The sequence below is a fragment of the Pipistrellus hanaki genome (genome assembly GCF_964339955.1).
Source record: "Pipistrellus hanaki genome assembly, chromosome: 18".
Classification (NCBI taxonomy): Eukaryota; Metazoa; Chordata; class Mammalia; order Chiroptera; family Vespertilionidae; genus Pipistrellus; species Pipistrellus hanaki.
Window position 1 is genome coordinate 39,126,243 of NC_140520.1, and position 26,921 is coordinate 39,153,163.

A 26,921-nucleotide genomic window follows, 5' to 3' on the forward strand; every position below is an offset into this window, starting at 1 on the left:
TGCGGGTGGCCCTAGAGGGTATTCTGCTAAGTAAGTCAACAGGTCGAGACAAATGCCCTACAATTTCACTTGTATGTGGAATCTAAAAAGCAAAATAATTGAACAAACAAAAGAGAAGAACACATAAATACAATTGCTATAGGGGGATCGGCGGTGGGGGAGGGCAGTGGAGGGAACTGGGTGAAGGGGTTAAGGGAGTGAGAAGCACAGACTGGCGGTCACAGAGCAGTCCCAAGCCGTCCAGCACCCACAGGGAAGACAGTAAAAGCACCATAGCAGCTCTGTGCGCGGTGCAGGGGGTGTGGGAACACCAGGGGGCGCTGTGTAAGGTGTACGATTGTCTAACAGGGTGCTGTGCGCCTGAAACTAACACAAAATAATAGTGAATGTCAAATGTAAATGGGGAAGATAACGTATCAAATGCAAAAAAAAAAATGTTAAGGCATTGAAGCAGCACGTTATATTCATAAAACTGGGACAAGGATAGTTATTCAAATGGGTCCAGCAGAAATCTAAGGAGTTACATTCACAGCTCTCTAAAATTAAGAAGGTAAACACCTCCCTTGAAGGGCAAAGGGTAGAATTGTCACAGCTGAATTCAGAATCAGTGGCCTGGCAGACAACATGGAGAAAACCCTTCCAAATGCCACTCAGAGATGTAACGGCATGAAAACATCCAGTGAGGCGGGAAACGGCGCCTCAGCCTCGCCCCGGGAAGCTCCGAGAGAGAAGAGACCCTGAGAAGGAAGCCTCGTACACAGACCTCGCCTGGCATCTCTACAGCTGAGGGAAGGCCGGGCAGCCCAGAAACTGAGACACACCAGGCCCTTTCTACTGCAATGGAGGGACCCCCAGGGGCCTAGAGAGACAGCACCCCGCAGCCACGGCCACGGGACAGTTAGCCAGTCACAGAGCTGTAAATCACTGTTCAGCGAACAGCACTGCATTCTACAACTAAGACAATGCGACCAGCCTATTTTTATTTTATTTTTTTTAGAAATACAAGGATTTGTGAAGTCCACACCCACAGGTCCTTACTGACTAGACTGGAACACTAAACAAGAGGGAAAGTGAGCGGACACAGTGATGTGGGAGACAGAGCACGGAGGGTAGCTCAGGCGGGGGCCAGCCCGGTCATAAGGAAGGAAGCAGCAGTCACTGTGTGCGGTGTTCTCCTCAGCGGGAGGAGGGGAGGCAGTGCTTGGAGCTCAGGCCTTTGTTTTATCAGGAGAGGAGAGAGGTACTAAGTGACGTTTAGCTTTAAAATGGATGTAATAAGCATATTAAAAATGGATGGGTAGCCATTAAAATAATAGGATGTGTAACCATCAAGGAGTCAAGCCTAACAGAAAGGATTAAATAAGCTCCAAGTTTAGAAAAGGATAAAAGTGTCCACACAGACTATACCCACATGCCTGATCAACAAACAGAAACAGAATCACACTTATCAACCATGGAGGGACATAGACTATTGGATTTGAAACATGGAGATACGTTTTTAATTTTTAAAAATACCCAGAAATGACTAATGTGGGCCACTACTAATCAAAACTAGTGAGGAAGAAGTATTCATATCAGACAAGATAGATTTGAGAGCAAAATTCATTGAGAGAGACAATCAGTATTAGATCCAGATTCTTAGAAAGCCTGCTCCATTAAAAGGTACAAAGATCATTACCTTGAAGGGACCTAAATAAAGCTTCAGAATGCACGCAGCAAATACTGTCTCTGTTACTAGAAGATGCTGGAAAACTGTCTCACATTGGGAATATTAAAGAATCTCCATCAGTAACTGACACAGAAACTGTGGAGACGAATGAAATGGTCACGGTGGCTGCACACGTGCAGGGCCGTGCCTGCCCCAACAGAGAACATGCATTTTCACGCTCAGGAGGGACATTTACCAAAAACAACACATTCCAGCCGAGTTTCACATTTCCAGACTGCGTTATCTCAACTGTGATGCAGTTAAGTACAGGTTCACAGTGGAAAGTCTTACTTTAGAAATTATACTTCTCCAAAGAAAACTAAAGACAAGACCCTGATCTCAGCAATCCTGGGTTAGAAAGACACTGTGAGGAAATAGCAAGGCAGTACCCAAGTGCTGCTCCATTAGTCTAAGTTTTTATCACTCATCCCGGAATCTTGGGATCTGTGTCCGCGGGGCCCTTGAAGTCCCCTCAGGGCGGGGCCTGGACGACCTGAGGCGCTCCCTCAGCTTCAGGCAGAGCCCGCTGCGGGGGAGGGGGGCCTCCGGACCCGTGGGAACAGGGGACCCTGCTGGGATCAGCAGCCCTGTCTGCAGCCGCCCAGCCCCTACCCGCCCCGCAGCCCCCGCAGCCCCGCCCCACCCCTGCGGCTCTGGATTGGCCGCCTGGCCAGACTGCGGGGGCCCTTATAGTCCAGGGGGAGCCGGTGGAGACAGAGACTCCCGAAGTTGGGAAGTTGGTTCGCAGAAGCCTCTGCTAAGCCTGTGTCACAGCGGAAGCGCCAGCCGCAAACATGTGCAAAGGACTGGCCGCCCTGCCCCACTCCTGCCTGGAAAGGTGAGCGCCGCGGCGCGTTAGCGGGGGACAGGGAAGGCACCCAGGGGCCGGAGGTCGGAGCAGGTGAGACAGGAGCCAGGACAGGACGCCTGGGGGAGCCTGTGCCCTGTGGCATCTGCCCTGAAGCCCCTCCTGTGCCTGCGAGGCTGTGAGTTCGACTCCCACTGCACTGCCGGCTCCGAGCCTGGCTCCCCTCCCCTCCGAGTGAGCCTGCAGCTCCCTTGGTCTCTCTGCGCCTCATTCCCCTCCTGGTGAAAGGGAGCCAGGCTGCAGCCTGTGTCTGGGTGTGAGGGTGGTTGACTGCGCCCGGACAGTCCTGTCTGCGTTCGCCTGGTGAGGGGCCGGGGGCAGGGGCTGGCACACCGGCTTCACTGCTCCATGGAAGGAAGCAGAGGGATTGTGGGCAGAAAGCGCTGGGCCACCGAGGTCGTTCATTGGCTGCCGTTCCTCTTAGGTAGATGGAGACACCTGTGAGCCCCGGTCCCCCTGAAGCTGGAGAGTATTCTGGGGGACCCTACAGTCTGGGCTCAGCAGCTGGAAAACCTGTGTGACTTGTTGGAAAACATAGCCCACAATCTCGAGGAGGACTTTCTCCAGGAGCGGGGACCAGGAGGTCCCGGGAGGCCTGAGCCGCTCTGGGTGCTGGCTAGGAAGGGCCTGCCGTCTGGAGCAGCGGGACTTCTTGTCTCTCAGCTCAGGTCTTCTTTCTGGTGCCTTTTACCCTAAAAATAACCTCCCACTGCTGAGTAGAGAGAAGATGGTGGTAGCAAAGGGGCTTGTCCCCCACGACACTGGGGCGAACCTGAAACCTGCTCGGCTCCCTGTTATCGGAAGCACAGAGTGTCTTTAAAAAGATCCCCTGACAGCAGCCACCTCATGTAGCAATGTGCCTGAGGGGCTGGGAACACGGAGCGGTGAGCCGCTAGCACACGGTCCTCCTGGAGAGAATCGCCACCGTGTGTCCTAACGGGAAAGCGACACCTGAATTCATGCTTCCCAACCAAACCTGCCTCTCCCCTCCACTCTCCCCTCCCCTCCACACCCACTGCTCCCACCGCCATTCCTTCTCCCCAAGCACTAAGGGAACTCGATGAGGCTCCGTGCTTCCAGATTTTTAAAATCCACATGAGATGAACCAGCCTGTTTCCGATGGCCAGCTCCACTGAGCAGTCCCTGGCGAGTTCTCCATCGCCTGGAGACAGAACCCGCTTGCCAAACCCAGGGAGCTCACGTCACTCACCGCCGGGCAGGGTGCGCTGGTGGGCAGTGGACGAGCTGGGCTCGGCTCTATCTGAATGGGCTCCCACGGGCTGGTTAGTTCTCTCCCAGGTTTCCGGTTCCTGATGGGACAAGGGAAGTTCGGTTACTTGTTCACTAATGTCCTTTCCAATGCTCACTTCGCTTACTTTCTTAAATATGTGTATTGGTTTCAGAGAGGAAGGGAGAGGGAGAGACAGAAACATTAAAGATGAGAGAGAATCACGGACTGGGGATCAACCCCGAGACCCAGGCGTGTGTCCCAATGGGGAATCGGCGGTGACCTCCTGGTTCATAGGCTGACAACCACTGAGCCTCGCCAGTCAGGCAATTCTAACTTCATTTAAATAAAGTGAGAAACACCCAGTGACTGACTGGCGAGAGATGTGATTAAAGGGAAGTTTTCCTAAAGTTCTCTCTCAAAGTTTTGGAGCAGAGAAGAGTCGGTAAAGGAAAAATGGCCAAGAACCACCAGGAGCTGCCGTCGTGGCTGTGGCGGCGGGAAGCCCGATGCCGATGGACAGGGCGGCTCCGTGCGCGGAGAGCTGTGGCCGGCGGGACTTTCCACCCGGCCCATGGAGAAGCGCCGACCGCGTCAGCCCTGAGTGTTTATGGAAATGAGCCTTTCGAGTTTTGAGGCTGCTGCCTATTTAAAGTCAAAGTTGAGCTCACATATTTGTAAATATTTAGAGTCCAGGCATGTGAGCAGCCACTGCCCGCCAGCTGCTCCCGGTGGCGCGTCGGGGCTGTGCAGGGAGGACGGAGGGGGGACCGAAGCCTCACTCCCGGTGACCTTCACCTTTGGGTTTAGCCGTCCTTTAAAAATTCATTTTTTTCCAGAGTCTCTGAATTTCTCTGAATAAGTCTAATTTTTAAAGTGAGCATGGCTCTTGGGGAAAAGGTGAGAGTGTCCCCCAAAATGTCCCCATAGCATACAGGGCCGGGTGCTTATGTCTGCTGTGCCTACGCATGTGGACAGGTCCTGGGCCAAGTCCACAGCCTCAGCCAGCGAGGTGGGTGTAAGCCACGCTCACACTTACACGTTAACGCAGACGCGGCTTCGGACAGAGGCGTCCCGGGGTGCTGAGAGGGCCACCCCGCCCTGTGCAAGTGGCACAGACAGGCTGCCGCGTGGGACGTGTTCGGTCCTTGGTGCCCATGGCCTCTGGCTGTGCCGTGCGGTGATGCGGGCAGTGCCCGGAGCTGCACACGGTAAAGAGGCCGGGGGCGTTGGTTCTCGCGTTTCACTAAACGTTCCGTCCCTTCTCAGACGTAGGGGGTCCAGCGTGGACAGCCTGGCGCAGAAAGGAGCTGGCAAGCAGGGCCGCTCCTAAGGCAGCTTCTTTTAAGGCTGCGAAGCCGCAGCGGGCACCACGGCTCCCAGGTCTGTGAGGCTTTGTTTCCAGGCGAGCACGTCCTGCAGGGAGGGGAGCGGAGTTAAAGGCCGTGGCCGTGAACTTGGGCTCGTGGACGCTCAGGAGGACAGACCCTGGCCCCCTGAAGCACAGGCCCGAGGAGCGGCCCAGGGGAGCCGGGTTTGCGTCACACTTTCTGGGTGCGGTGGGTCGGAGCCGGCAGCAGCGGGAGCCTCGCCGGGAGGACGGCTGCGAATGTCTCAGTGACGCTCGTCATGAGCAGGCGCGATGGGCTGCGTGGTGAAGTGGGGGGCGGGGAACAGTCACTGAGAAACCCTTTGTCTCGATCCTTATTGATGAAACAATGTGGATGGTTTCCTGTCTTGCCTTTCAAACCTTCGTACTTGTCCTAGCTTGAGGGCAAAGCCGCTGTGAGGAAATGCCGGCCCGTTTGGGGGAAAAGGAGAAATTGGCGCTCTGTGCGGGGATCGCCGTGAGGAGTGAAGGCGCCCAGTGCTGAGAAAGCGGTGCGGGGGGCGGGGGGACACATGGGGCTCAGGGAGCTTTCGGTTCAGGGAGAACTCTGCCCAAGTTACGGGGGGGGGGGGGGGGGTGCCCACCTGAGGCTCAGGACGGCCCTGAAAAGGCCAGGCCGTCGGCCAGGTCCAGCCCGAAAGAGGGAGGAATCCGGCAAGGCAGAGTGTGCAGCCGGGGTTCGGGCCGGGGGGGGGGGGGGGGGGAGGGGGGGGGTGCCCAGCATGGGCCGTGGCTCAGCATCTTTGCACAATCCACACTCTCTCCCCAGCAGGCCGGGGTCGCTGGCTTCCCCATCGCCGGTCCCTCCTGGGAGCCCGTCGGCCCCACCGCAGGTCCAGGCCAAGAGTCAAGAGAGGCGCTCTGGGGAAAGTTTTATTGCCTAAGAATTAAATTACCCAGAAGCCGGCCCGTGTCTGGCATGCAGCAGGCACTGCACAACCCAGAGTGGCAGGCCTGCAGCTGCTGGCGGACGTCAGCAAGCTGAGCTGCTGTTTCTCACCAGCCCGGACACATGGCCCCTGACACGCAACCCGGGACACGCAGCCCCTATCACGCAGCCCTGGCACACGGCCCCTATCCTGTGGCCCCTGTCACGTAGCCCAGATCACGTGGCTCCTGCCACATGGCTCCAGACACACAGCCCCTATCACGCGGCCGCTGTGTCCTCACCTTTCTGTAGGCCTGTGGTCCGGGCAGGGCCTGGGTCCGGGGGGGCTGAACCTTCAGACACCCACTCAGAACCCTGACCCCAGAGCCTCGTCCAGCAGGACCGGCAGGCATCCAGTTTTCTTTCTGTGAGGGCAGCGTTAGGGATGCGGAAGAAGCCCAGAGCGAGGAGGGGTGTGGCTCCAGCCCATCGCTGCCTCAGTGCCACCCGGAGCAGCATGGGCAGAGGAGGGACATGGGGTGGGGAGGGTGCTGCCCTGCTCCTTCCTCGCGGGGAGAGCCTGAGGTCACCCACCTCTCAGCTTGGTTTCCGGCTGCACGTTTGGGGATGCGTCTTGCTGGGGGAGCTGCCGTAAGAAATAAATGAAATGATGAAACTTTTTTTATGCTCCTTCCTCATAACCTAATTTTTTAAATAACAGGTGAATTTGTAAGAGGTCCAGCATGTTTACCATTTCACCCAGAATTCCCTTGGCAGGCACCTGTTCTTAAAAACCATACCAGCTCTTTGTGAAATTTGAGGAGTCGTTAAGAGCCATGCTCATACTTAAACATGAACGATTCTTTAATGTCATAACCATCCCGTCAGCAGCCAAACCCCTCGGGGGTCTTGGCATTCGGAGAGTTGGACCCAGGATTCGAGCGGGACCCGTGCTTTTGCTGTTATGGGATTTGTTACCATCAGGCCCATGGACCAGCCCCTGCCCAGAGTTCTTCCTGCAGTTAGCTCGGCTGCAGTCATGCAAATGCAGACACGCTCAAGACCCAAGAGCCACAGACCAGACCGTGCTTCCCGCTCGGGACGGCCGAGTCCTACTTGACAGAGTGGGTGTGGGAGTGTGTCTGAGGGGGTTTGTCCCCTTACAGACTGCACAGACCCCCTCCCCCCGGCCCCCCTGCCAGGCTTCCCTACAGGAGTCTGTGTACTGAACTCCCTCTGCCCCAGGGCCTGCCGAGCTGGCACCCCCCCATCCCAAGCCTGGAAGAGCGTCCTGGGTGCCCCCTCAGACACAGGCTCACACAAACCCAGGGCTCACCCTGAGATGGGTTGAGAGTCTCTTAATCCCCCAACCAAAGGCTCTGTCTTTATCTGTAGAGCAGACCTCTCAGCATGACTGGCTCCATAAACAGGCCAGGTCCTGGGGAGCCCGGGGGGCCCAGGGGGAACCGGCCTCCGCTCACTGCAGGGGCGTGCTGGTCGGCAGGCCCCGGCTCATTACCGACCTGGCAGAGAGAGTCTCCAGAGCCAGCCGCTTGCCTGCTCTGCTGTTTCTAGTTTGGAGCCCAGGGACCAGCACCTGGGGGAAGGCTGCATTTCTCCTCCGATCCGCACTCACCCCGCCTGCAGGGAGGCAGGGGGCTGACTTCGACATGCGGGCTGAAAGCCCTTCAGTCAGAACGTGTGCTTTTCTTTCTGGCTCTTTGGATCTCAATGCACTGAACCAGGAACCTGTATTTCTTTAAAACCCTTGTGACAGTGGTTGAGCACTGACCTATGGACAGGAGGTCACATTTGATTCCCGGTCAGGGCACATGCCTGGGTTGCAGGTTCGATCCCCAGTGGGAGGTACACCAGGGGCTGCGGGCGGCAGAGCCCTCCGGGACTGAGCGCTTGGGCTTAGCCGGGCTCCCGTGGGAACCCTCCTGACCCCTCTGCCTTGGGAATTCAAAACAAACCAGAAGGTTCTGTCCTCCTCAGCACAAGGACCGTTTCCCACCAGCCATTGTCCAGCTTCCAAACTGAATTTCCAAAACCAGAAACGCTGCCAGTGGTGTCTGGACTGAGACAGGGTGTTGACTGTCGAAGGACTAGTAGGGGTGTCGAACTCAATCAGAGAAGGGGCCAAAATCTAAAATCCAGCCTAAATCGTGGGCCGAATGGTTTACTGAACAGTCATAAACTGACAATGTCATAAACTGACAGCGGAGTGCAGTGATGACAGCGCGGTGCGGGCCACATTGCAAGGCCTGGCGGGCTGGATTTGGCCCGCGGGCCTTGTGTTTGACACATGTGGACTAAGGCCTCTGCCCCATCTGCTGGCTCCCGGCTCTCCCTTCGTCACCCCATCACCCCACCCCACTGATGGGTGCGGGACAGGACAGAGCACCCTGGGAAGCAGCACGTTTCCATGGGAATCATGCGTGGTTCCTCAGTTCCTGGCAGCCCACCGAGCTCAGGACATGGAGCTCCCGCAGGCTCTCAGCGCCGGGCGTGTCCTCTGCCTCAGTCACTGACGGTGTCCTCACACAGACTGTGTCCTTTTCTGTTCTACACACTGACCCATGTGTCCAACAAGCATGTATTCACCACCACCCATGTGCCAGACTCTGGGGTGGGGATAGCCGGACCAATGCACATGAGATCATGCATAGGGAGCATCCATAGACTGTCGTCGGCCAAGGGTATTCTACACTCCAGTCATGGTCTCATTTAGCCTACACACACACACACACACACACACACACACATATACCGCACGCACACACACATACACCATGCACATATACCACACATACTACACACACATACCACACACACACAAATACCGCACACACATATATACCACATACATATACCACACACACCACATACATGCATATCACACACACCACACACATATACCACACACACATACTACACACACACACACACACACACACACACACACACACACCACACGCATACCACACACACGTTAGAGGAAAACCATATGTCACCATTTTGCATAAAAAATGGAAGCTTAGAATTAAAGTCAGTCACTGAAGTCACTCAACTGGTCATAAGACCTAAGATATAAACCTGAGTGTGTGGACTCCTGTGCTAACCTCCCTCCTCCTTCCTCCCTCCTCCCTCCTCCCTCCTCCTTCTCCCTTCTCCTCCCTTCCCCTTTCTCCTTCCTTCCCTCCTTCCTTTCTTCCCTCCTTCCCTCCTTCTTTGTTTGGTGTTTGTCTTGCCAACTACAATATGCACTCCACTGGAGGACCCTGTCTTTTGCTTCACAGGGGGTTTCAAACCCGTAACAGTGAGTGGCACTTGACAAGTAGTTCATGAACGTGTTTTATTTGTTTAGTAAAAAGGAGCAAAAGGAGAATCTGCTGAGGCTGAAGGGAGAGGGCAGGAGACACCAAGAGTTGGAGGTTATAGCAGAGCACCTGCCTTGCGGGGACAAACTGGCTGCACCCGCCATTGAGGACATGCTTCCCGGCCCTCTGACAGCTCGGCGTGGTCCGTTAGGTGACTAACCACCACTGTGAGCAAAGCCCAAACCCCACCAGGCTGTGATTTAATGGTTTGCACTCACCGCTCTCACTCCTAGAGTTACTTCATAGTACATTAGTAGTAATAATACCATACACATTTTTTTTTTTTTGCATTTTCTTCATCTCATTTCTCTTTCCTGGGTATTTATTAGGTTTGTGGGAGCCTCGAATGGTCCTATACTCCTGTGGGGACAGCTTTGTGGGGTTTCCTTCAAGGCAGACAGCGCCTGGGCAGCTCCCTCCTCCCTGATTCCATCCCTCATCTGATTCAGTCCAGTCAACCTCCCGCAGCCAGAGGGCCGGCAGCCCGGGCGGGCTGGATGGGACTGAACTGGGTGGTCCCTGAGGGCCCTGAAGGAACCTCCTCTGGGAATGGGTTCTACGTCCTGAGCTCCCAGCCCCCTCCTTGTCCTCCTCCTTCCTGTCCCCACGCAGCTGGGGTCAGGAGAGCCTGCGCAGGAGGCTGTCAGGGGACACCTGGCGCCTCGGAGCCATTTGCTTAGGTCCTGGTGGACCGGGTCTCGGGCAGAGCCTGTGTGGACCCTCGGCCTCTTCCCAGCAGAGCCGTCCCGCTGGGGGGGCCCTGAGGCAGACGCCCAGGTGGAGCCCACCTGTCTGTGTGAAACTGCCCCCGCCTGTCCCATTAGACACCTCGTCCTTGATGGCACCCCCCGCCCCTCCCCAATGTCTCATGCCCCACCCAGGAAGCAGCTTTTCTGTAATCTGGCTGTTCGATCCCTTCATTTATTGGTTCATCGGTTTTCAGAGCCAGACTTTATGGCACCTGTGCATGCCAGACTCAGGGCTGCGTCTGGATCGGCGCACAGAACCCACATGGACTGTGCTCTCAGGACGGGCCTTCTCCTGGGAGAGATGGCAATGCTCCGGGAGTGCCCGGCGGGAGGGCGGAGGAGGGAGGGCTGGGACAGTGGGGTGGGGGGCTGTCCCGCTGCAGGGTCATCCCAGAGTGTGTGTCCGAGACCCTGGAGCTCCCATCATCCTCTTGCACCAACGACAGGGAACAGCCAGCTCCCAGTCTCCAAGGCGAGGGGTGTCTAGACCTGGGACCCGCCCGCACAGGCCTTTGTGAATAGCTGGGTGCTGAGCAGTGCTGCGTGACTATAACAGCATTCTAACACCTCAGCCGCGTTTCTGCTTTTGGCGATCTGGACTTTTCCTCGGGCACTGGGTCTGCCATTAGCAGGAAGGAGTGAGGCAGTCCAGAGCTTCCTGAAACCTGATTCCCAGCCAGGGCACCGCAGGCTCGCAATCACTGTCCCGTTCAGTGTGAAACCCCCGGTGAGCCGTCTGGGAAAGCAGCAGCATCCTCTGGCCTTCTATGAAAACCCCTTCCAGGCGTTTGCAGGTGTTTTTACTTCAAAACCAGCTTCCCTGTGAGCAGAGGGAACGGGCTGAGACGAGGGGACGAGCGCCCATTGGGAAGCGCCAGGCGGCTTCCGACCTGCCCATCAGCGAACCTGTAAACTGCCCGGATGGAGCTGTTCGAATGTTCACTCTGTCAGACCCTCACAAGGTCACGTTCAAGGGGAAACACAGTGCTCGGTGTGAACGTCTGTTGGGCTGACTTCCTTGGTGCACTCCTTCCCCACGTTGTCTTGGAGGGAGAGGGGGATTAAATTCATTCCAGAAACTCTAGAACAGCAAAGCAAAAACAGTGACACTTAATCCTAGTTTAAAAAAAAAAAAAAGCAAAATATTTTACATGCTTCAGTGTCTGTCAGTTCCTCAGCCTTTGCATGTTCCTGTGTGTGTGATACAATAATAACACTCACTCTGTATTCTAACAAACTCCTAACAACCGTCTCACCACATGCTCGCCCTTACCGCCGACTTTGAACCTGGCTGGGCCCGAGGTGACCCTGAGAGAGGTCTCCCCAGAACCGCCTTCCTCAGTGCCCAGCCCCAGGCAGGCCTGAGGACAGGCCGGGGCTCCAGGTCTGTGCTGGGGGGCTGGGCTCTGGCTTCTGTCAGCGATGCTCCAAGCACCAGTGGGGGTACGGGTCACCCCAAAACCCACTGGAGCAGTGGCAGGAGAAATTGCTCTAGACGTGGCTCATTTCCACTTGGAAAGGTTTGGGGCCATCTTGTCATGTCACCGCCACGCACAGACACTGTTCTGAGGGACATGGCGTCCCGAAAGTGACCCCGGAAAACCTGGAGCAGGGGAGTGGTGCCTGGGCGGACGCAAACAGTGAAGGCAGCGTTGGCAGATCTTCCTGGTCTCTGTTTCCAACCAGCACTCCGAGCCTGGTCCTCACGGGACCCCATCCCGCCCTTGGGCAGCAGAGGACAACACAGGGTCACTCCTGCATCCTTCCCAACCCCGGGCATGGCCCTCTGCTGTCCGAGAGCCACCTGCTCCGGCTCTGCTCCTCTGAGAGGCCCCTGACGCGGTGGGGACCCTGAGGACCCTGGTGCTCCACGCCCCGCAGACACTCCCGGGGAAGCACGAGCCGGTGCGGGCTGCAGGCTTCATGGACGCTGAGCTCCTGGAGGCACAAGCCCGGGCTGTCCTCGGGGACTGCGCAGCGAGCGAGCAAGCCCTGCTTCAGTCTCAGCAGCTGCCTTCGCGGCAGGAGGCACATATCCCTCTGCCCCTTACAAACGCCATCAGTTCTAAGAGAGAGAGAGAGAGAGAGAGAGAGAGAGAGAGAGAGAGAGAGAGAGAGAGAGAGGAGAAACAGAACAGAGGGGAAAAGCAAAATGAAAACCCGAAGGACCAGCCCCCGAGGCCCAGCCTAGGGGAACTCCTGTCGGGGCTAAAGTGAAGACCAGTGCATTGTGCTGGGGTGGCCTGGGGAGGGGCGGGGGAGTTCTCCCGGGGTGGGCACCGGGCAGGCTGGCCTGCATGCAGCCCGGGCGTGGCACAGGGTCGCCTGTCTTAGATAAGCACAAAAGGCCGAGTCTCCCCTCCAGAGGTCCATGGGAGTGGTGGTGTCCTCAGTGATGGGGCTTTTCCGGTCGCTTTAACCTGGTGTTGACGTGCACATGGCTGAGTTTGGTTGGGAGCCCGGCTGCAGCTGGAGCGACAGAGGAAGCTGCTGTGTGGGGTGGGCTCTGAGGTCGGGACCTCCCTTGCGCGGGGACTTCTGTAGGACAGGCTATGTTTCAGTCTGATGGCCAGGCAGAGGAAAATGTGGACCGGCTAGTGTAAGCCGCACACAGAGGCTGGGGTCAAAGCGGCCGTGGTCTGTCTCCGGCCCTGAGGCCTGGCCGCTGTGGTGGGCCCCTCGGCTTCGCCCCGGGAAGGTCCGGCAGCACAGAGCAGGGAGAACCGAAAGGGAAAGACGGTGCAGAGGCAACGGAGGATTCCGTGTCATGGAGTCTGTAAATTACACGGGATTTCCTTGTAAATTACATGTATCTTCCCCTCCTGATCATCCACAGCTGCCAACCGTGTGCACTGTGCTCACCCGCGGGCGAGGGAGTGTGTATGACTCAGCTTGGCCACGGCGCGGCCGTCCGCCCTTTAGACTTTGGTTGTGACGGCCTGAACCGGGAGACAAATGGGAGTGGGCTGTGAGCAGCAGCAGGAGGTATTTTTAGTTCCCTTTGGCAAATATTTTTGTCTGTTGATTATGTTACCAAGCACTGCTCTGGCCGAGGAAGTAAAAGGCGCTTAAGACTCGGTTTCCCCCATTAGCTTGGAAAACAGACACATTAATCAGTCCGCCCTGCGCTATGACAAACCCCATCATAGGCCGCTGACGCCGGCGGAGGGACAGGCAGCATGGCTCTGCCGGTGCACACGCCAGGACACACATGGCTCTGCCAGTGCACACGCCAGGACACAGGTGGCTCTGCCAGTGCACATGCCAGGACACACATGGCGCTGCCAGTGCACATGCCAGGACACAGGTGGCTCTGCCGGTGCACACGCCAAAACACAGATGGCTCTGCCAGTGCACATGCCGGCCTCGCGGGTCAATGCCCAAGACTTGCCGGGGGTCTTCTTGAGCTCAGACTCTGGTGAAACAACGGACACCTTGGGGCAGTTTGGAGCCCGGGCATGTACATGGCTGGAGCTGAGCCCAGAACCCCCCACAGACTCACCCGCGTGTGGGCAGGGCAGGGGCCGATGCGGGGAGGGCCTCCCAGAGGCTGCGGGCCGCCGGTGGGCCTCACTCTGCGGAGGACACGGCGACAGCCCTTGGGGAGCACGGCGAGGGGCTGGGAAACCAGGTGAGCAGTCCCCGTGGCCGACAAGCACCCTGCCTGGTGGGTCGTATGTGTGTCTGAGGCTGCAATGGCTGGAGAACACGTCTGTGCTGACCATCTTACAGAGGAAGGCACGGAGCTCAGGCCGAGAAACGTGATTATCTTTTCAAAAGTTCCGCTTCTAATTACTGGCAGGGCCGGGCAGACCCTCAGCGCCAGGAGGACCTCCAGGGCTGGGAGTCTGTACGCCGAGGCCGACTGCGCGCCTCCTCCATCCTCGCTGGCCGGCCGTGGAGTGAGCCTTTAGAGTCCCCTTCGCTCCTTCACCTGCAGACGGGAGCGATGCCACAGGACACGCCGTGTGCGGCCTGAAGGACACACACACAAACAGGGTCAGGGTGAGAGGGCACAGCAGGGTGGTGTACGCTCGAACGCCAGCCAGAGCGCTGGGCCAGGGTCTGCAGCGTCCCTCCCACACAGCAGTGGGGGGGGGGGGGGTGTTCACTGTGATTTGGACACAGAAAGCGGCGTCCTTGCCGGTCCATGCTGTTCTCACCTCCGTCTCTCCTCAGGGCCAAGGAGATTAAGATCAAGTTGGGGACACTCCTGCAGAAGCCAGACCCGGCTGCTGACCTGGTCATCCCCTACAACGAGAAGCCGGAGAAGCCCGAGAAGCCAGCGAAGCCGGAGAAGCCGGCCAAGACCCAGAAGTGAGTGGTGGTGGTCGGGGGGGGGGGAGGGGGTCCCCGCCGCGTCCCGAGGGCGGCTGAGTGCTCCCGCCTCACCGCAGGCCTGGCACTTGGGGGCGGAGGTGCCTCGCTGGGCCTCCTGAGCGGGGTGCGTCTGTGTGGCAGGACGGTTACACACAACTGCGGGCCACCTCGGACCCCATGCCCTGCATAGAGAAGGTGCTGCCTCATCACCGGCTCTCTGCCACCAGAGGCAGGTGGCCCTCTGACCCATTGGTGCTGGCCCTGGCGCCCACCTGGTGCTGCCCCCCAGGGAGATGCCAGGGATCCCCCTGAGGAAGAGGCTCCCACCAGGCAGACAACTTCTCCAAGACAGTGCCAGGCCCAGCGGGGGCGGCGGGAGGGGGGGTGCATAGAGAATGCTCCCTGTTGGAGGCGTGCACACTGGGCCAGCTCTCCACGTAACACACAGCGCACAGTCTCTCCCGCCCAAACCCAGTGTCCCCATCTGGGGGCCTTCTGCCCCCACCTCCCACCTCCCACCTCCCACCTCCCACACTCACACCCGCCTTGGTTCGGGGACACAGGTCTGCAGACACAGGCATCTTGGCAGGGTGCCGTCTCCCGGCACCAGCTCCTCAGTAGCTCAGCGGGCAGCATTCAAGCACTGGCCTCACGCGGCCGCAGCCCATCCTGCGGGAACACCCAGTGCCTCCCTCTGAGTGCCCAGGTGGAGGTGCAGGAGGGGATCCCGGGGAGGTGGGCCAGATGGACTCAGAGCCCTCGCTTCTCTCCCCGGACACTGGAGGCGTGGCACACGCGTGTAAAGTGAAGGGCTCCTTTTACTGCCCTTCTTTCCATCTCCATCTTTGTCCCGGCTTTTCTAGGTTCACATGACCTGGGACTGCGCACAGCTGCCTGGCGGGAGGCAGACAGGTCCTTCCTTCCTCCTCCCTCACCTGCGTGGCGTCTCCCTTCTCCTGCGCTCATTACCCTGCTCCCAGCTGCAGGGGGAATGGAGGGGGACGGGGGTCTGTTTCCTGCTCTCAGGAAGGGGGCTGGTCCCGTGTGCAGCGCGGGCCCCATGTTCCACAGCAGCTACTGGTCAGGAGTCTGGTTTGTTTGTTGTTGTTGCTAATCCTCACCCAAGGATATTTTCCATGGATTTTTAGAGAGAGGGAAAGAGAGAGAAACATTGATGCAAGAGAGACACATCGACTGGCTGCCTCCTGCACATGCCCCAACCAGATCCTGGGCCAGGGAGGAGCCTGCAACTGAGGCACCTGCCCTTGACCAGAATGGAACCCGGACCCTTTGGTCCAAAGCCCAATGCTCTATCCACTGAGCCACAGTGGCTGGGGCCAGAGAGTCTGTTTAGAAGGTAGTGACGTGGTGCTCACTGATCTCTGGAATTCATCCTATATAATAAAGAGGGAATATGCTAATTGACCCTCACACCATCGAAAAGATGGCAGTGCCCATTCCCCCAGTCCCCCAGCTACCCAGGGCTGCCGGAGGCTCAGGCAAACAGGGCCAGCCAAGGCTTGCGCTGCCGGCAGTGGCAGCAGCAGAGGTGTGATGGGGCAAAGCCTTCCCCTGATTTCTGGGTTACCTCTCACCCCTGAAGGCTCCCAGACTGTGAGGGGGGCAGGCCGGGCTGAGGGACCCCCATCCAGTGCATGAGTGTTTATGCACCAGGCCTCTAGTGTTAAAGTAAGCCCAGGACCACATCCCACCTCCATGTTCTGCTTTAATGTCCACAGACACTGACTCGCTCGGTGCACAGGGCTCAGGCAGAGCAGCGTGGGGTAAACCTGAGGCTGCTCCTGTTGTCTTCCTGTCTTCCCACCCTTTGTGCAGGAGTGGGAATTGCTTTGGAAATTTGTCATGTCCCCGGAGACCGTTCCCCTGATCTCCCGCCCCATCCCCACCCCCATCGCATAGGGGGCGTGTTCCCAGCTAATGGGACTGGACTGCTCTGTGTCCTCCCGCGACCTTGGCCCCCACTTTAACATTTTTCTGTATTGTTTTCACTCATGTTCTTCTCCCAGAGAAGAAAAAAACCTTAGAAGCTAAAATAAACCTGATGCTATTTTTAGCCCCATCATCTATTAAAAAAAAATAATAATCCTTTTGTAAATAAGCATTTCCTATTTTTTGGATATATCTTTATTCTCATTATGAAAAAAAATATATTGAATCATGGAATAAGATAGAAAAAAGTTGCCCTTGTCCCAACCCTCCAGTTGGCTCCCCTGCCTGGTTCAGAAGGGCCAATTGCTCTGTCCCCCTAGACCTCCCTCGGGGGCAGGTGCCCATCCACTCTGAACAATGCCCTCCCCCCTCTGCCCTCTCCCTGCTCTGCCCTGCTGCTCTGCCCTCTGCACCGGCCCGTTCTCTCTTCTCTTGAGCACCTCTGGGCCTGGGAAGTCACTGTTCTAGCCTCTCCTCTAGCTCCTTCTTGTCACGTGTAAAGTCACCCACTGAGACTGGCGGCTTGAAGATGCCCCCTCTGCTCCCCTCGCCCCCAGCATTTGACTCTGCCCCCTGTTGGCCGCCTTAGCACCACCCTTCACTGGCTCCCGGGACCCACTTCTCTTCCTCCGAGGCCCCCCTCCCACCCGCTGTCTCAGGGAGCTGCCCTCGGCGGCGTGGCTCACAGCATCCACCGGGCCTGCTCAGAGGGTGTCACCTTCTTACCGTTCAGCTTACACTCTCCAGGCTCCTTTCCTCCCTGCGGGCTCACTAGCTGTTAACTCCCTTTCTCTGGTTGTTTTTCTGCTTAGGAACTCTAGACCAGTGGTCCTCCACCTTCCTCATGCCGCGACCCTTCAGTACAGCTCTTCATGTAGTGGTGACCCCCAACCATAACATTACTTTCGTTGCTACTTCACAACTACTTTTTGCGACCCACAGGTTGAGAACCGCTAGCAGGGTCACTTAAGACCATTGGAAAACATGCATGTTTACATTATGATTCATAACAGTAGCAGAGTTACAGTTGTGAAGTAGCAATGAAAATAATATTATGGTTGGGAGTCACCACGACATGAGGAGCTGTATTAAAGGGTCACGGCATGAGGAAGGTGGAGAACCGCTGCTCCAGACGGAGCCCACGCAGAGGGCGCCCAGCTTGTGGACAGGTCTGGAGTGTGTCCGTCCGCACACTGCCGGCCAGACTGACATCCACAGTGGCTGGCCTCTTGTGCTGAGGATGGGCCGTGGCTGCTGGTGTGGTATAACCACTAACGCTGTCCCCTCGTTCTGTCTCCTCCCTGCCCCAGGCCGTCACCAGAAGAGGCCCTGCAGTGGCGCGGCTCCCTGGACAAGCTCCTGCAGAGCAGCTGTAAGTGCCCCTCAGTTTGACAAGAGCAGCGGAGGGAGAGGAGGGACGCCGTCCATGGCCGGGTCATTTCTTACATTTCCAAAGCGCCCTCCACAAGGGAAGGTGCCACGGGGGTGTGGTGAGAACGGAGGGTGAGCGTCCTGAGAGCAGCTTACGGCTGATGGCATGTCCACTGTCCTGTGTGCATGTGTCCTCGCCGTGTGCCCCTGAGTACGTCATCAGGAGTGGAAGCCCACCCTTGCCAGCTGAGCCTCGCGGTGGGCTGATGAGGACTGAGAGCCGTGTAAGCGCCGCTGGGCTGTGGGGCTCCCATGCTTCTGTGACCCTCTGTCCTGGGTGTGAGGGCCCAGCTGACTTCCGCTGGCAGCATGCCTTTCAGAGCTTCATTCGAGGCAGGACTAAGGTGTCAGCGAGAACTCCTGCGCAGGCCATGCCAGTCCATGTGGCACACTGCCCTGACCCACATCCTGAGCATTCCCAAGGCTGACGGTATCGAGTGCCATTTCCAATGTCCAGGAGGCCCCATGGTGCTCTGCGGCTGGTCTGCCGTCACACCACTGCCCCGCCTGCCGGCTTACCACGTGAGCCCTCTGCGGGCACCACTGTGCTCACCTCCCTCCCCTTCAGAGCTCATCGAGGGCCTGCCCTTCCGCCCCCTCTGCGTTTCCAGAGACACTTGTCTACTTTCCTGTGCCCCTTCATGCTGGCGACCCTGCTCCACAGCTTCTACTTTATTCCTTTAGAGTCCTTCCCCTCCTCCTACAGATTACAGACTCATTGGCAGCCAGGACTTGGCCTTTGACCCCCCATTATTTTGCAACAGGAAGTGCACAATACGTGGAAAATAAATATTTGTTGAATAGCCCACTCTAATAATTATTCTGCCTACGATACCAATCCCATATTTCTCCATCTTCACTGCAAGAATGGAACGTGACATTTAGTTTGATGCCTTGTGAAAATAAGGATTAAAAAACCGTTTCTCACAGGCTCTTCATGATTAATGGGCACAGAGAACATAACAAACAGTGTGTGCTCACTGGACCCGGACATTTTGTCTCATTTGGGTGGGAAAGTTTTGCTTTCCGGCTCAGGATCTCAAGGCAAAACACCAGCTCTCCCATCCAGAACATCCTCAATCCTTGTTGATTCTTTTCACATTCTGTGCTGAACAGAGCACCCTGCCCTGACCCGTGCAGTGTCCAGTAAGTGCTAGTGACATAAGGCGTGACAAATGGATTCTGCTGCTTCTGGAACCCAAATTCCACGAGGTCAACTAAGAGGAAAACACTGATGTTGACCAGTTGACTTCCTCCTTGTCTTTGGCGGGGGCTGGGGCCAGTGGCCAGCTGGCAGGTGCAGAGGGATGCATTGGGAGCTCAGTGCCCTGGGGCTGAGCGTGTATTGCTCCTTGCAGAAACCTGAGAATTAGCACAATGATTCCCATGGTTTCAAAACCACCGAGGAGAAGGTTGTAGATTATATGCACAGTCCCTTCCAGCCATGCAGACGCTGAGAGCGGCAGTTCGTGTTTCAGGCTTTGGGGGACAGAAGCTGCCGGGTGAGAAAGAGGGGGATGGTGAGTGAGGCAATTCGTGTTAACACCTCAGCATCCGCTGAGGGACTGAAGTCTTTCAGTTTGCAAACCAGAGTGAGCTTGAGGCCGGAAATTCCGCAGTAATGTTTCCTATTTCTCGAGGGGTAGATAGATATGCATGTGTGTGTTCTGTGTTAGGGCTGCACTTACACGGATGTCAAAAGCTGCCCACTCATTAGGGTGGCTCTGGGGTGATCCCGGACGTCCCAGCCCAGGGCTCACGGGGGACCAGCGGGGTCTCGGGCTTCCAAGGCAGTGATCCCTGAGCAGGTGTGCGGAGGTGTCCGGAGGCTGTGCAGGCTCCCCAGAGAACAGCCTGCCAATCGGCAGGAATGTGGGAAGGGGACTCTGCTGGGCAGGGCTGGGAGGGACAAAGAGGACACGTGTGTTGCTTGCAGAATAGAGACTTGTGCTCTGGAGTCCGTTAAAGTCAGACCCACCAGGACCTGCCAGGACTAACAGAGCATCTAAGAGGAATGAGCCAGAGGTTAGAGGGGAAGGTACGAAGGGGCTAGGAGGGGGTGGGGGGGGGTCAGAGGGTCCTTGTAAGGGGCCCCCCTGTGAATCCTCAGAAGCCAGATGAGCAAAGAACAGCCCAGACCAACAGAGCTCAAAGCCGTTTCCTGAGTCTGGGCTTGAAGTGCGTCTATCGAACTCCTTGAGGCAGTATTGTGGGGCTCAGTGTGCTGCCACTTCAGCGCCGGGCCTGCCCAGGCATTCCAGCTCCTTCCTTAGGCACCGTCGGGAGTCCTGGTGCCGTCCTCGGGAGGAACAGTGTGTGGGAGCCCGAATCCTCTCTCCCTTTACAAAGAGGCAGAATAACTCGGAGCGCCGATGGAGACGTGGAGGCAGGAAATGGGCCTCAGACTCCCTGAGGCTGTGTCCTCCGGCCTCAGAGCTGGTTGGGTGAGGACTCAGCAGACTGTCCCACCTGCCTTTCCTGGCAGCTTGAAAGTGCCTGCAAAGATTCCCATTCTGACAGGGGTACCAGACACCTTTGTTTAAGAAACAAGAGCCCTGGATGGTAAGCTCAGTGGTTAGAGAGTCAGTCCCACAAGGAAGGGTTGAGGTTTCAATTCTCAGTCAAGGGCATGGTCCTGAGTTGCAGGTTCCATCCCTGATCAGGGTGCATGAGGGAGGCAGCCAATCATGTGTCTCTCGCATCTTTCTCCCCCTCTCTCGGTCTCCTTTCTACTCTCTAAAATCACTGAGAAAAGTATCCTCAGGTGAGGGTTAACAGAAACAAACAAACAAAAGGAACAGTGAGAACGGGGACGGCGAGAATAGCGGGCCTCGCTCCTCTCAGCACAGACGTGACAGCCTGTCCCTGCGCTGCAGCCAGCACGAAGGCCACACGGGCAGGAAGGAGGGAGCCGTCTGATTGCCTGGGGCACAGTGTGAGGTGGATTCTAAGTGGCCTTTCCAGCGAGGCTTCCAGAGGAAATTGCTCAGCAGCTGCCCGCGCCCGGTGCTCAGTAGGAGCCGTTTTTAAGGTCGCACAGGGAGGGGTGGCATGCCATTGCCCTGCTGGAATCCGGGTCACCGGTACCTGGCCCAGCTCGCTGTCACGGAGCCATCCTGCCTCGTCAGAGGTGGACTGGTTGCAGGGACTTCGCAGGCACGGAGGCCAGGGACATACCCAGACGATGCATTGACCAAAGGACCCCACTCTCCTGGTTTAACCATCACGGTGACTAATGCAGTTAGCGTCTACGAAAAGGAGGAGACCAACTCGAGGGAACGGGAAATAGATGAAATTAGGTCAGAGGAAATGAATTCAGTAGGAAAAGCTCCCAGCGAGAGCTAAGAGCTCCAGAAGCTGGTGGGGACAGTGAGGGGCAGACGGAGCGGAGGTCCTGGGACAGTCACTCCCACTGCGCCTGGGAGTGGGGGCCTGGGGCTGCACACCGTTTCCCAGGCGTGGCCCTTCCGGGGAGCCGCCAAGGGAGCCTCCCGGACCACACTCACCCCCTCAGGACCCATCTCTTTCGGGGCCTCGTGCACCTTCCCGGCTTCGGGGCCCGCATCCACTGAGTGCCATGGGAGCGGCTGGTGCAAATGCACACCTCCCCCGCTTCGGGGCCTTCCTTAAATAAAAGCGGATGTGGGCTCTGCAGATCTGTCAGGATGTCTGCTTTAGGTCTCTGTCTGTGAGAGAGCGGCAAGCAGCTTCAGAGAGGAGGGAGATGGTGAAGACCGAGTTCCCTTCTTCCGTGCTGGCGCCTCCCCCTCCCAGGGCTGCCGCCCCGCTGCAGGCAGTGACAGCTGGAGGGCAGGACACAAGCAACATGCCAGCCAATGAGAGCATCGGGCGCCGCATGCCCAGCCCGTGTCTGCGTGTGGATGTACCTTTAACACCTTGTTTCAAAGCCCGATGTGTGACTGCTGGCCAGTCGCTGCTCAGTGGTACACACACCCCCACCTTCAGACACAGGGTTGGTGGCCTCCCACATGCGCCCTGATCAGGGATGGACCACAGGCCCCTCCTTCGGAGGCAGGAGGCCCCTCCATCACTGTCCCCTTCATTGTCACATGTTCTTTGTGTTTCTTCATCTTCTCCTGCTTCCCCAGACCCCACTGCTCCCTCAGACAGAACATCTGTTCACCCACCCAATGGCTCAGCATAGGCCTGGCCCGCCCAGACGTCATCTGAGAGAGAGGAAAGGGTTAGGTCAGCATTCTGGCACTGCCGCTGCGAGCCCAGTTCCCAGAGCAGTTTCCAACGGAATCCTAGTGGGCGAGGGCCGTGCACCAGGTCACAGCGTCCCTACCTCTGTGACAGCATCCTGGGTGCTGGACGCTGGCCAGCCTCTCCGGAACACGGGCGCCTGGCCCCAACCCAGCTCCGTCCCCTGCCAGCCGGTTACTCAGGGCACTGCTGCGCGGCTCTGGCCTCACCTGGGAAATAGGATATTAATCACCTCTGTCTCAGGGGTCATAGGGGAAGTACAGGTGTTCACCTTTGTAAGGCTCCTCCTCAGTGACAGAGATGGGTAGCCTAGGCGAGATCACGGGACACAGTGACGGACAGGTAGGTGGTGATGGGTGAGACAGATGACAGGCAGACGATAGATAAATTTATCTGTTTCCTTGGTGACCTTCTTCCCTGCCAGATGGACTCGCCAGCTTCAAAAGCTTCCTGAAGTCTGAGTTCAGCGAGGAGAACCTGGAGTTCTGGATGGCCTGCGAGGACTTCAAGAAGACCACGTCCGCGGCCAAGATGGCTGAGAAGGCCAAGAAGATTTATGAGGAGTTTATCCGGGCCGAGGCCCCAAAGGAGGTGGGTCCCGAGGGGGTGAGTGTGGTCCGGAGGCTCCCTCTGCGGCTCCCGGAGGGCCCTCTGACCGGGAGTGGCCACCGTTCCTGAGCGCCTCCTGGGTGCAGAGGCGGCCGTGTGGCCAAGCAGCCAGGAACTTGTCATGCTGGGCCGCGCCGAGCAGCGTGGTCTCACTCAGCAGCAGTGACACCGACTGCGATACTGAATGAATCAGCGAGTCCCCCTGAGCCTAGCATCCTCCTGTCCTTCTTCGTGAAAAGGGTGAGGAGGACAACGGGCAGGGCCGTAAGGAAGGCATTAAGCAGTGGATGTGAAAACACACATCAGTATCCCAGCTATTAACAGCTAGCGAGTGTCCCTACCTCTGTCATCTCTCTCTTCTCCTCCCCTGCTTTCTTCCTGTGTGAACTCCTTTCCCCTCCCTTCGCCACCACTTTGTCCACACCCCATCGGCAGTTTATGCATTTGTGCTCGGGCCGGGGGTGGGGGTGGCAGTGGGGTGCCCGCTCCAGGAGGTCAGGTTGTGGCCAGATGAGACAGTGGGAAGAGCAGCTTCCATCAGTCACCACCGGCGACCAGGTGTGTGCTGATTGCAGAGAGCCTCTGGGTCCTGTGTCTGTTCTCCGTGGTGAGAGCTGTGCGTGGTGCGGGTCAGAGCTCTCTAGTACCACCCTGCACCCCTGCGTCCATTCGGGGATTTAATCTCCCAGGAAGGGCAGCCAGCCCCACGTGGTCCGAGGAGCCCCTCATGGGCAGCCATCTCTCTGGGTGAAGTGAGGGCTCTCCCCTGACACCCCTTCCCTCCGTACGTTCTCCAGACTCTGGTTATGAATCAGTCATCGCTAATCCTTTCCAGAGGTGCTTGTTTGAATGTCTGGACCAAGCATAGACCTCTCTACACACAGTGAGCCCCTCCGGAGCTGCAGGGATGAAAGACCATGGTGTGTAGGGGCCTGTGGGTCAAGGGGAAGAAGGGAGAGTCCTGGAGATTATGGGGTTCCATGCTGCGGTGGAAATTAGCTCGGGCTTCTCTGCAGACGCCCCTCCTGCCCCTCAGCCTCCCGCCCTGTGACAAGGAGGCCAGGGTGCTGGCCACACTCTCCCTGCCAGCAAGAGTCTCTCTTCATGATGTCATCACGGACATGAGATCCCTACTTCCCAGGATTCCCCAATTCTAGCCTGCCTTCCCACCTCTCCATTCCTCTTCATGGAACCCAGGCCAGGGCTCATGCCTGGAGCCCCAGGAAAACCTTCTCACGTCCCTTACTCAAACAGGGGTGTTGTCAGGGAAACGGAGGCCCTGGGAGTGGCGTTCCGGCAGGGATAGGCCTCTGGCTGAGTTACCAGCACAAGCACAGGGTGGCCCCGTCTAGGGACCCAGGGCTCATTAAACAGCCTGCCTCCAGACGAGACGGGTGCACACCTGGATCCAAACACACTCCTGAGCTCCGTGACCGTAGAGAAGCCACTTCCCCTTCACACAGACACACACACCCTTCCCCTCCCGACAGGACAGGCTGGTGCTGGGCCCTGGCTTCAGGCGCACAGCAGTGGGGCGGACGCCCAGGGCGTGTCTCACGGCCGCGTCCTCACCCGAGTGGCCTTTCCCACGTCCTCACTCTTTGGGGCCATCCCCCTCAGCTCCCTGACGGCCTGTGTGCTCCCGCAGGTGAACATCGACCACCTCACCAAGGACATCACCCTGAGGAACCTGCTGGAGCCCTCGCCCAGCAGCTTCGACGTGGCCCAGAAACGGGTGCACGCCCTCATGGAGAACGACTCGCTGCCCCGCTTCGTGCGCTCCGAGTTCTACCAGGAGCTCATGAAGTAGCCGGGCAGCGGCCTGAGAGTCGTCCGTGAGTTGCTCTTCCCTGACCCCCCGCGTTCCCAGCAGACGACTCTCCTCCCTCCAGGCTCCTCCCCGACACCCACGGGGGACCCCAGGCGCTGACTCATGCGGCTCACCTTGCTCTGCCATCGTTGTCTGAAAGGCTTCTTTCCCGTCTCCTCGTCCCGCCCGCCCTGCACTGAGCTCCCCTCAGATCATAAGCCTGAGAGCGTCTGCTGCCACCCCGGACCGGCTCTGCCCCAGGCCAGGGATGCCGACAGGCGTGGGCAGCGCTGAGCGTGGTGCCTGCGCTGAAGGTCAGGGGCCACCCGCCGCGGCCTGGCAAGCACCGGTGTGGGCAGCTGGCTGCAGGGAGAGGCACGGTCTGGTTTGTTGTTTGAATCCTGGTCCAGGGCTTCACCCTCCAAATTATTTCTGACCTTGGTTAGTAAAAGGTCACTATCCAATTGCTTAGCGAGTTACTTAAAAGGTTGATCTCGCCCTTAGAGCATCTTCGGGTAGCTGGAGATTATACCCAAGAGAGATGATCAGGAGCAGGTTGTGTTTGTACATCATCTGGGTGCGCACAGCCATACCGATTCTTTCTCTGCCGCTCAGAGGCCCCATAAAGTCACCACATTCTGTCTGAGAGCGATGGCAGAGGTCGGCAGTGGGCTCTGCCATAGCCGCAGCTCTGTCCCAGCCTGTGGGCCCAAACATCCCACTCCGCATTGCTTCCAGTCGTGCACGTGTCCAAATCTGACATGTTAACCCCGGAATGCAGACTAAAGCAGCTGCTGTTTCTCACCTCGGTCCGGAGGGCTGGGTGCCAAACCCGGAACTGCCCTCCCCCAGAGAGAGGGACGTCCTGGTCGCTGTCTGTTCGGTAGATGAGATGACAACACCCATTACCTTTGGAAGGTGGGCTGGTCTGACGTGGGGTTTGTAAGTGGGAGAGCTTTAAAGTGCCCTGCGCTTTGCAAAGTAATAACCTTTAGCCGCCCCATTCCCTCCCTATTCTTCCGTTTTAGTGTATTGCCACCACAGTGCGAGCAGCGCCCCCCCCCCATTCCATCCCCCCCTCCCCATGCCTGTGCGCTTGCTGAGGACACGCGTCACTTTGTATCTTGCTGTGTGAGCCTCGCGTGGCTGTCTTTGCTGTAGTGGGGGTGATAGGTGAAGTCACTACTTACCTGGCGGCGTGGCCAGGAGAATCCCAGCAAACCCGTCAGAGGGGGGCCCAGCGAGGCTGGTGAGTGCGTTAAACAAGAAGGTGCTGAAAAGGCTAATAGAGTCCTGGAATGCCCCAAGGAGGCCCCTTGCTTAGTGCTGGGCCCCTCCTCCCCTCCCCGCGTTGTTCCCACGCTCCTGGTCCCCACGTTGGCAGCCCGTGTAGCAGGTGTCCCTCAGAACAGAGAGGGAAGCAGATTTATCTCCGAGTCCGCCGGCGGGAGGTGCTGTGAGTTTCTCTGTCCCTGTCACTCCGAAGGCTGCCTCACGGCCAGAGCCTTCTGACCGCTGCCCGGCTGCACGGGCGGGACTCGGACCCCTGCCAGCACTTCCTGTGGGGTTAGCGGCCACATTTGTCAAGAAAGCCCCTTCAAGGACACGTTGTCACCAGCCCGGACCACTGGGGCAGGCCACGCCTGGGTCATGAAGGTGACGGCTCAGCAGGGTGGCCGCTCGGGGACATGGCACCTCCTCCCCCGCGTCCACCGGGCCGTTAGACCGCCAGCCCTCCACCTTCTAACCAGCTGAAGCAGCAACCAGGGGCCAGGCCCTCGTTTTCCCAGGCATACAGTGACATGCGTACATATATTACACACAACTTAAAATTTCAAGCCGTAGACACATACACAAAGCTCTTCACTGAGTGAATACAATGAGATATCACACCCCCAATAAAAATTGCAAACACATCAAAGTTGCCCTAGAAAATGTCTTTGAAATCTTTTGGAAGTATTTTTAAATTTAGAAAAGAGAAAAACTGTTACTAGGAGTCTCCAGGGTAACACAAAGAAAATGCATTCTTTTAATCCTGGGCAGTTAGCAAAACTGGGGTGACTTCCCAGGAAAGACAGGGCACCACCTGTTTCTCGGTGGCTGTGCCCTCCGCACCCCTCCCCGAGGACACCCCGGGGGAAGGAGCAGGTGGAGGCCTGGGTGCGGACAGCGGTCAGGGGAGCGGGCATCTGTGCCCTCTCTCGGGGGAACAGGGTTAGGCCAGGGACGCCAGCCCGGAGTCTTTCTGCCAGGGTGGGGTCGCTTTAAATTGGACCAGAAGCAGGACTCAGACTGGATTCTGTGTTCCATGTTTTTCTACTAAAGCAGTACTGGTTCATACGAACACCCTGCACACACACACACACACACACACACACAC

General features: G+C 57.6%; 1 protein-coding gene across 1 annotated transcript; it reads left to right on the forward strand.

Moving 5' to 3' along the window:
- The first annotated feature begins 2,403 nt into the window (after positions 1-2,403).
- On the forward strand, positions 2,404-26,921 carry RGS5 (regulator of G protein signaling 5). Its single transcript, XM_084866621.1, has 5 exons — positions 2,404-2,546; positions 14,374-14,511; positions 17,775-17,836; positions 22,547-22,713; positions 24,380-26,921. The coding sequence occupies exons 1-5, from the start codon at positions 2,503-2,505 to the stop codon at positions 24,539-24,541; spliced, it is 573 nt and encodes a 190-aa protein (XP_084722747.1). The 5' UTR covers positions 2,404-2,502; the 3' UTR covers positions 24,542-26,921.

Excerpts from the sequence above, each read along its gene's own strand:
- RGS5 (XM_084866621.1), top strand. The coding sequence starts at position 2,503 with ATGTGCAAAGGACTGGCCGCCCTGCCCCACTCCTGCCTGGAAAG. Across the intron at positions 2,547-14,373 it reads CCCCACTCCTGCCTGGAAAG|GGCCAAGGAGATTAAGATCA; the intron begins GTGAGCGCCGCG and ends GTCTCTCCTCAG. Across the intron at positions 17,837-22,546 it reads CAAGCTCCTGCAGAGCAGCT|ATGGACTCGCCAGCTTCAAA; the intron begins GTAAGTGCCCCT and ends CTTCCCTGCCAG.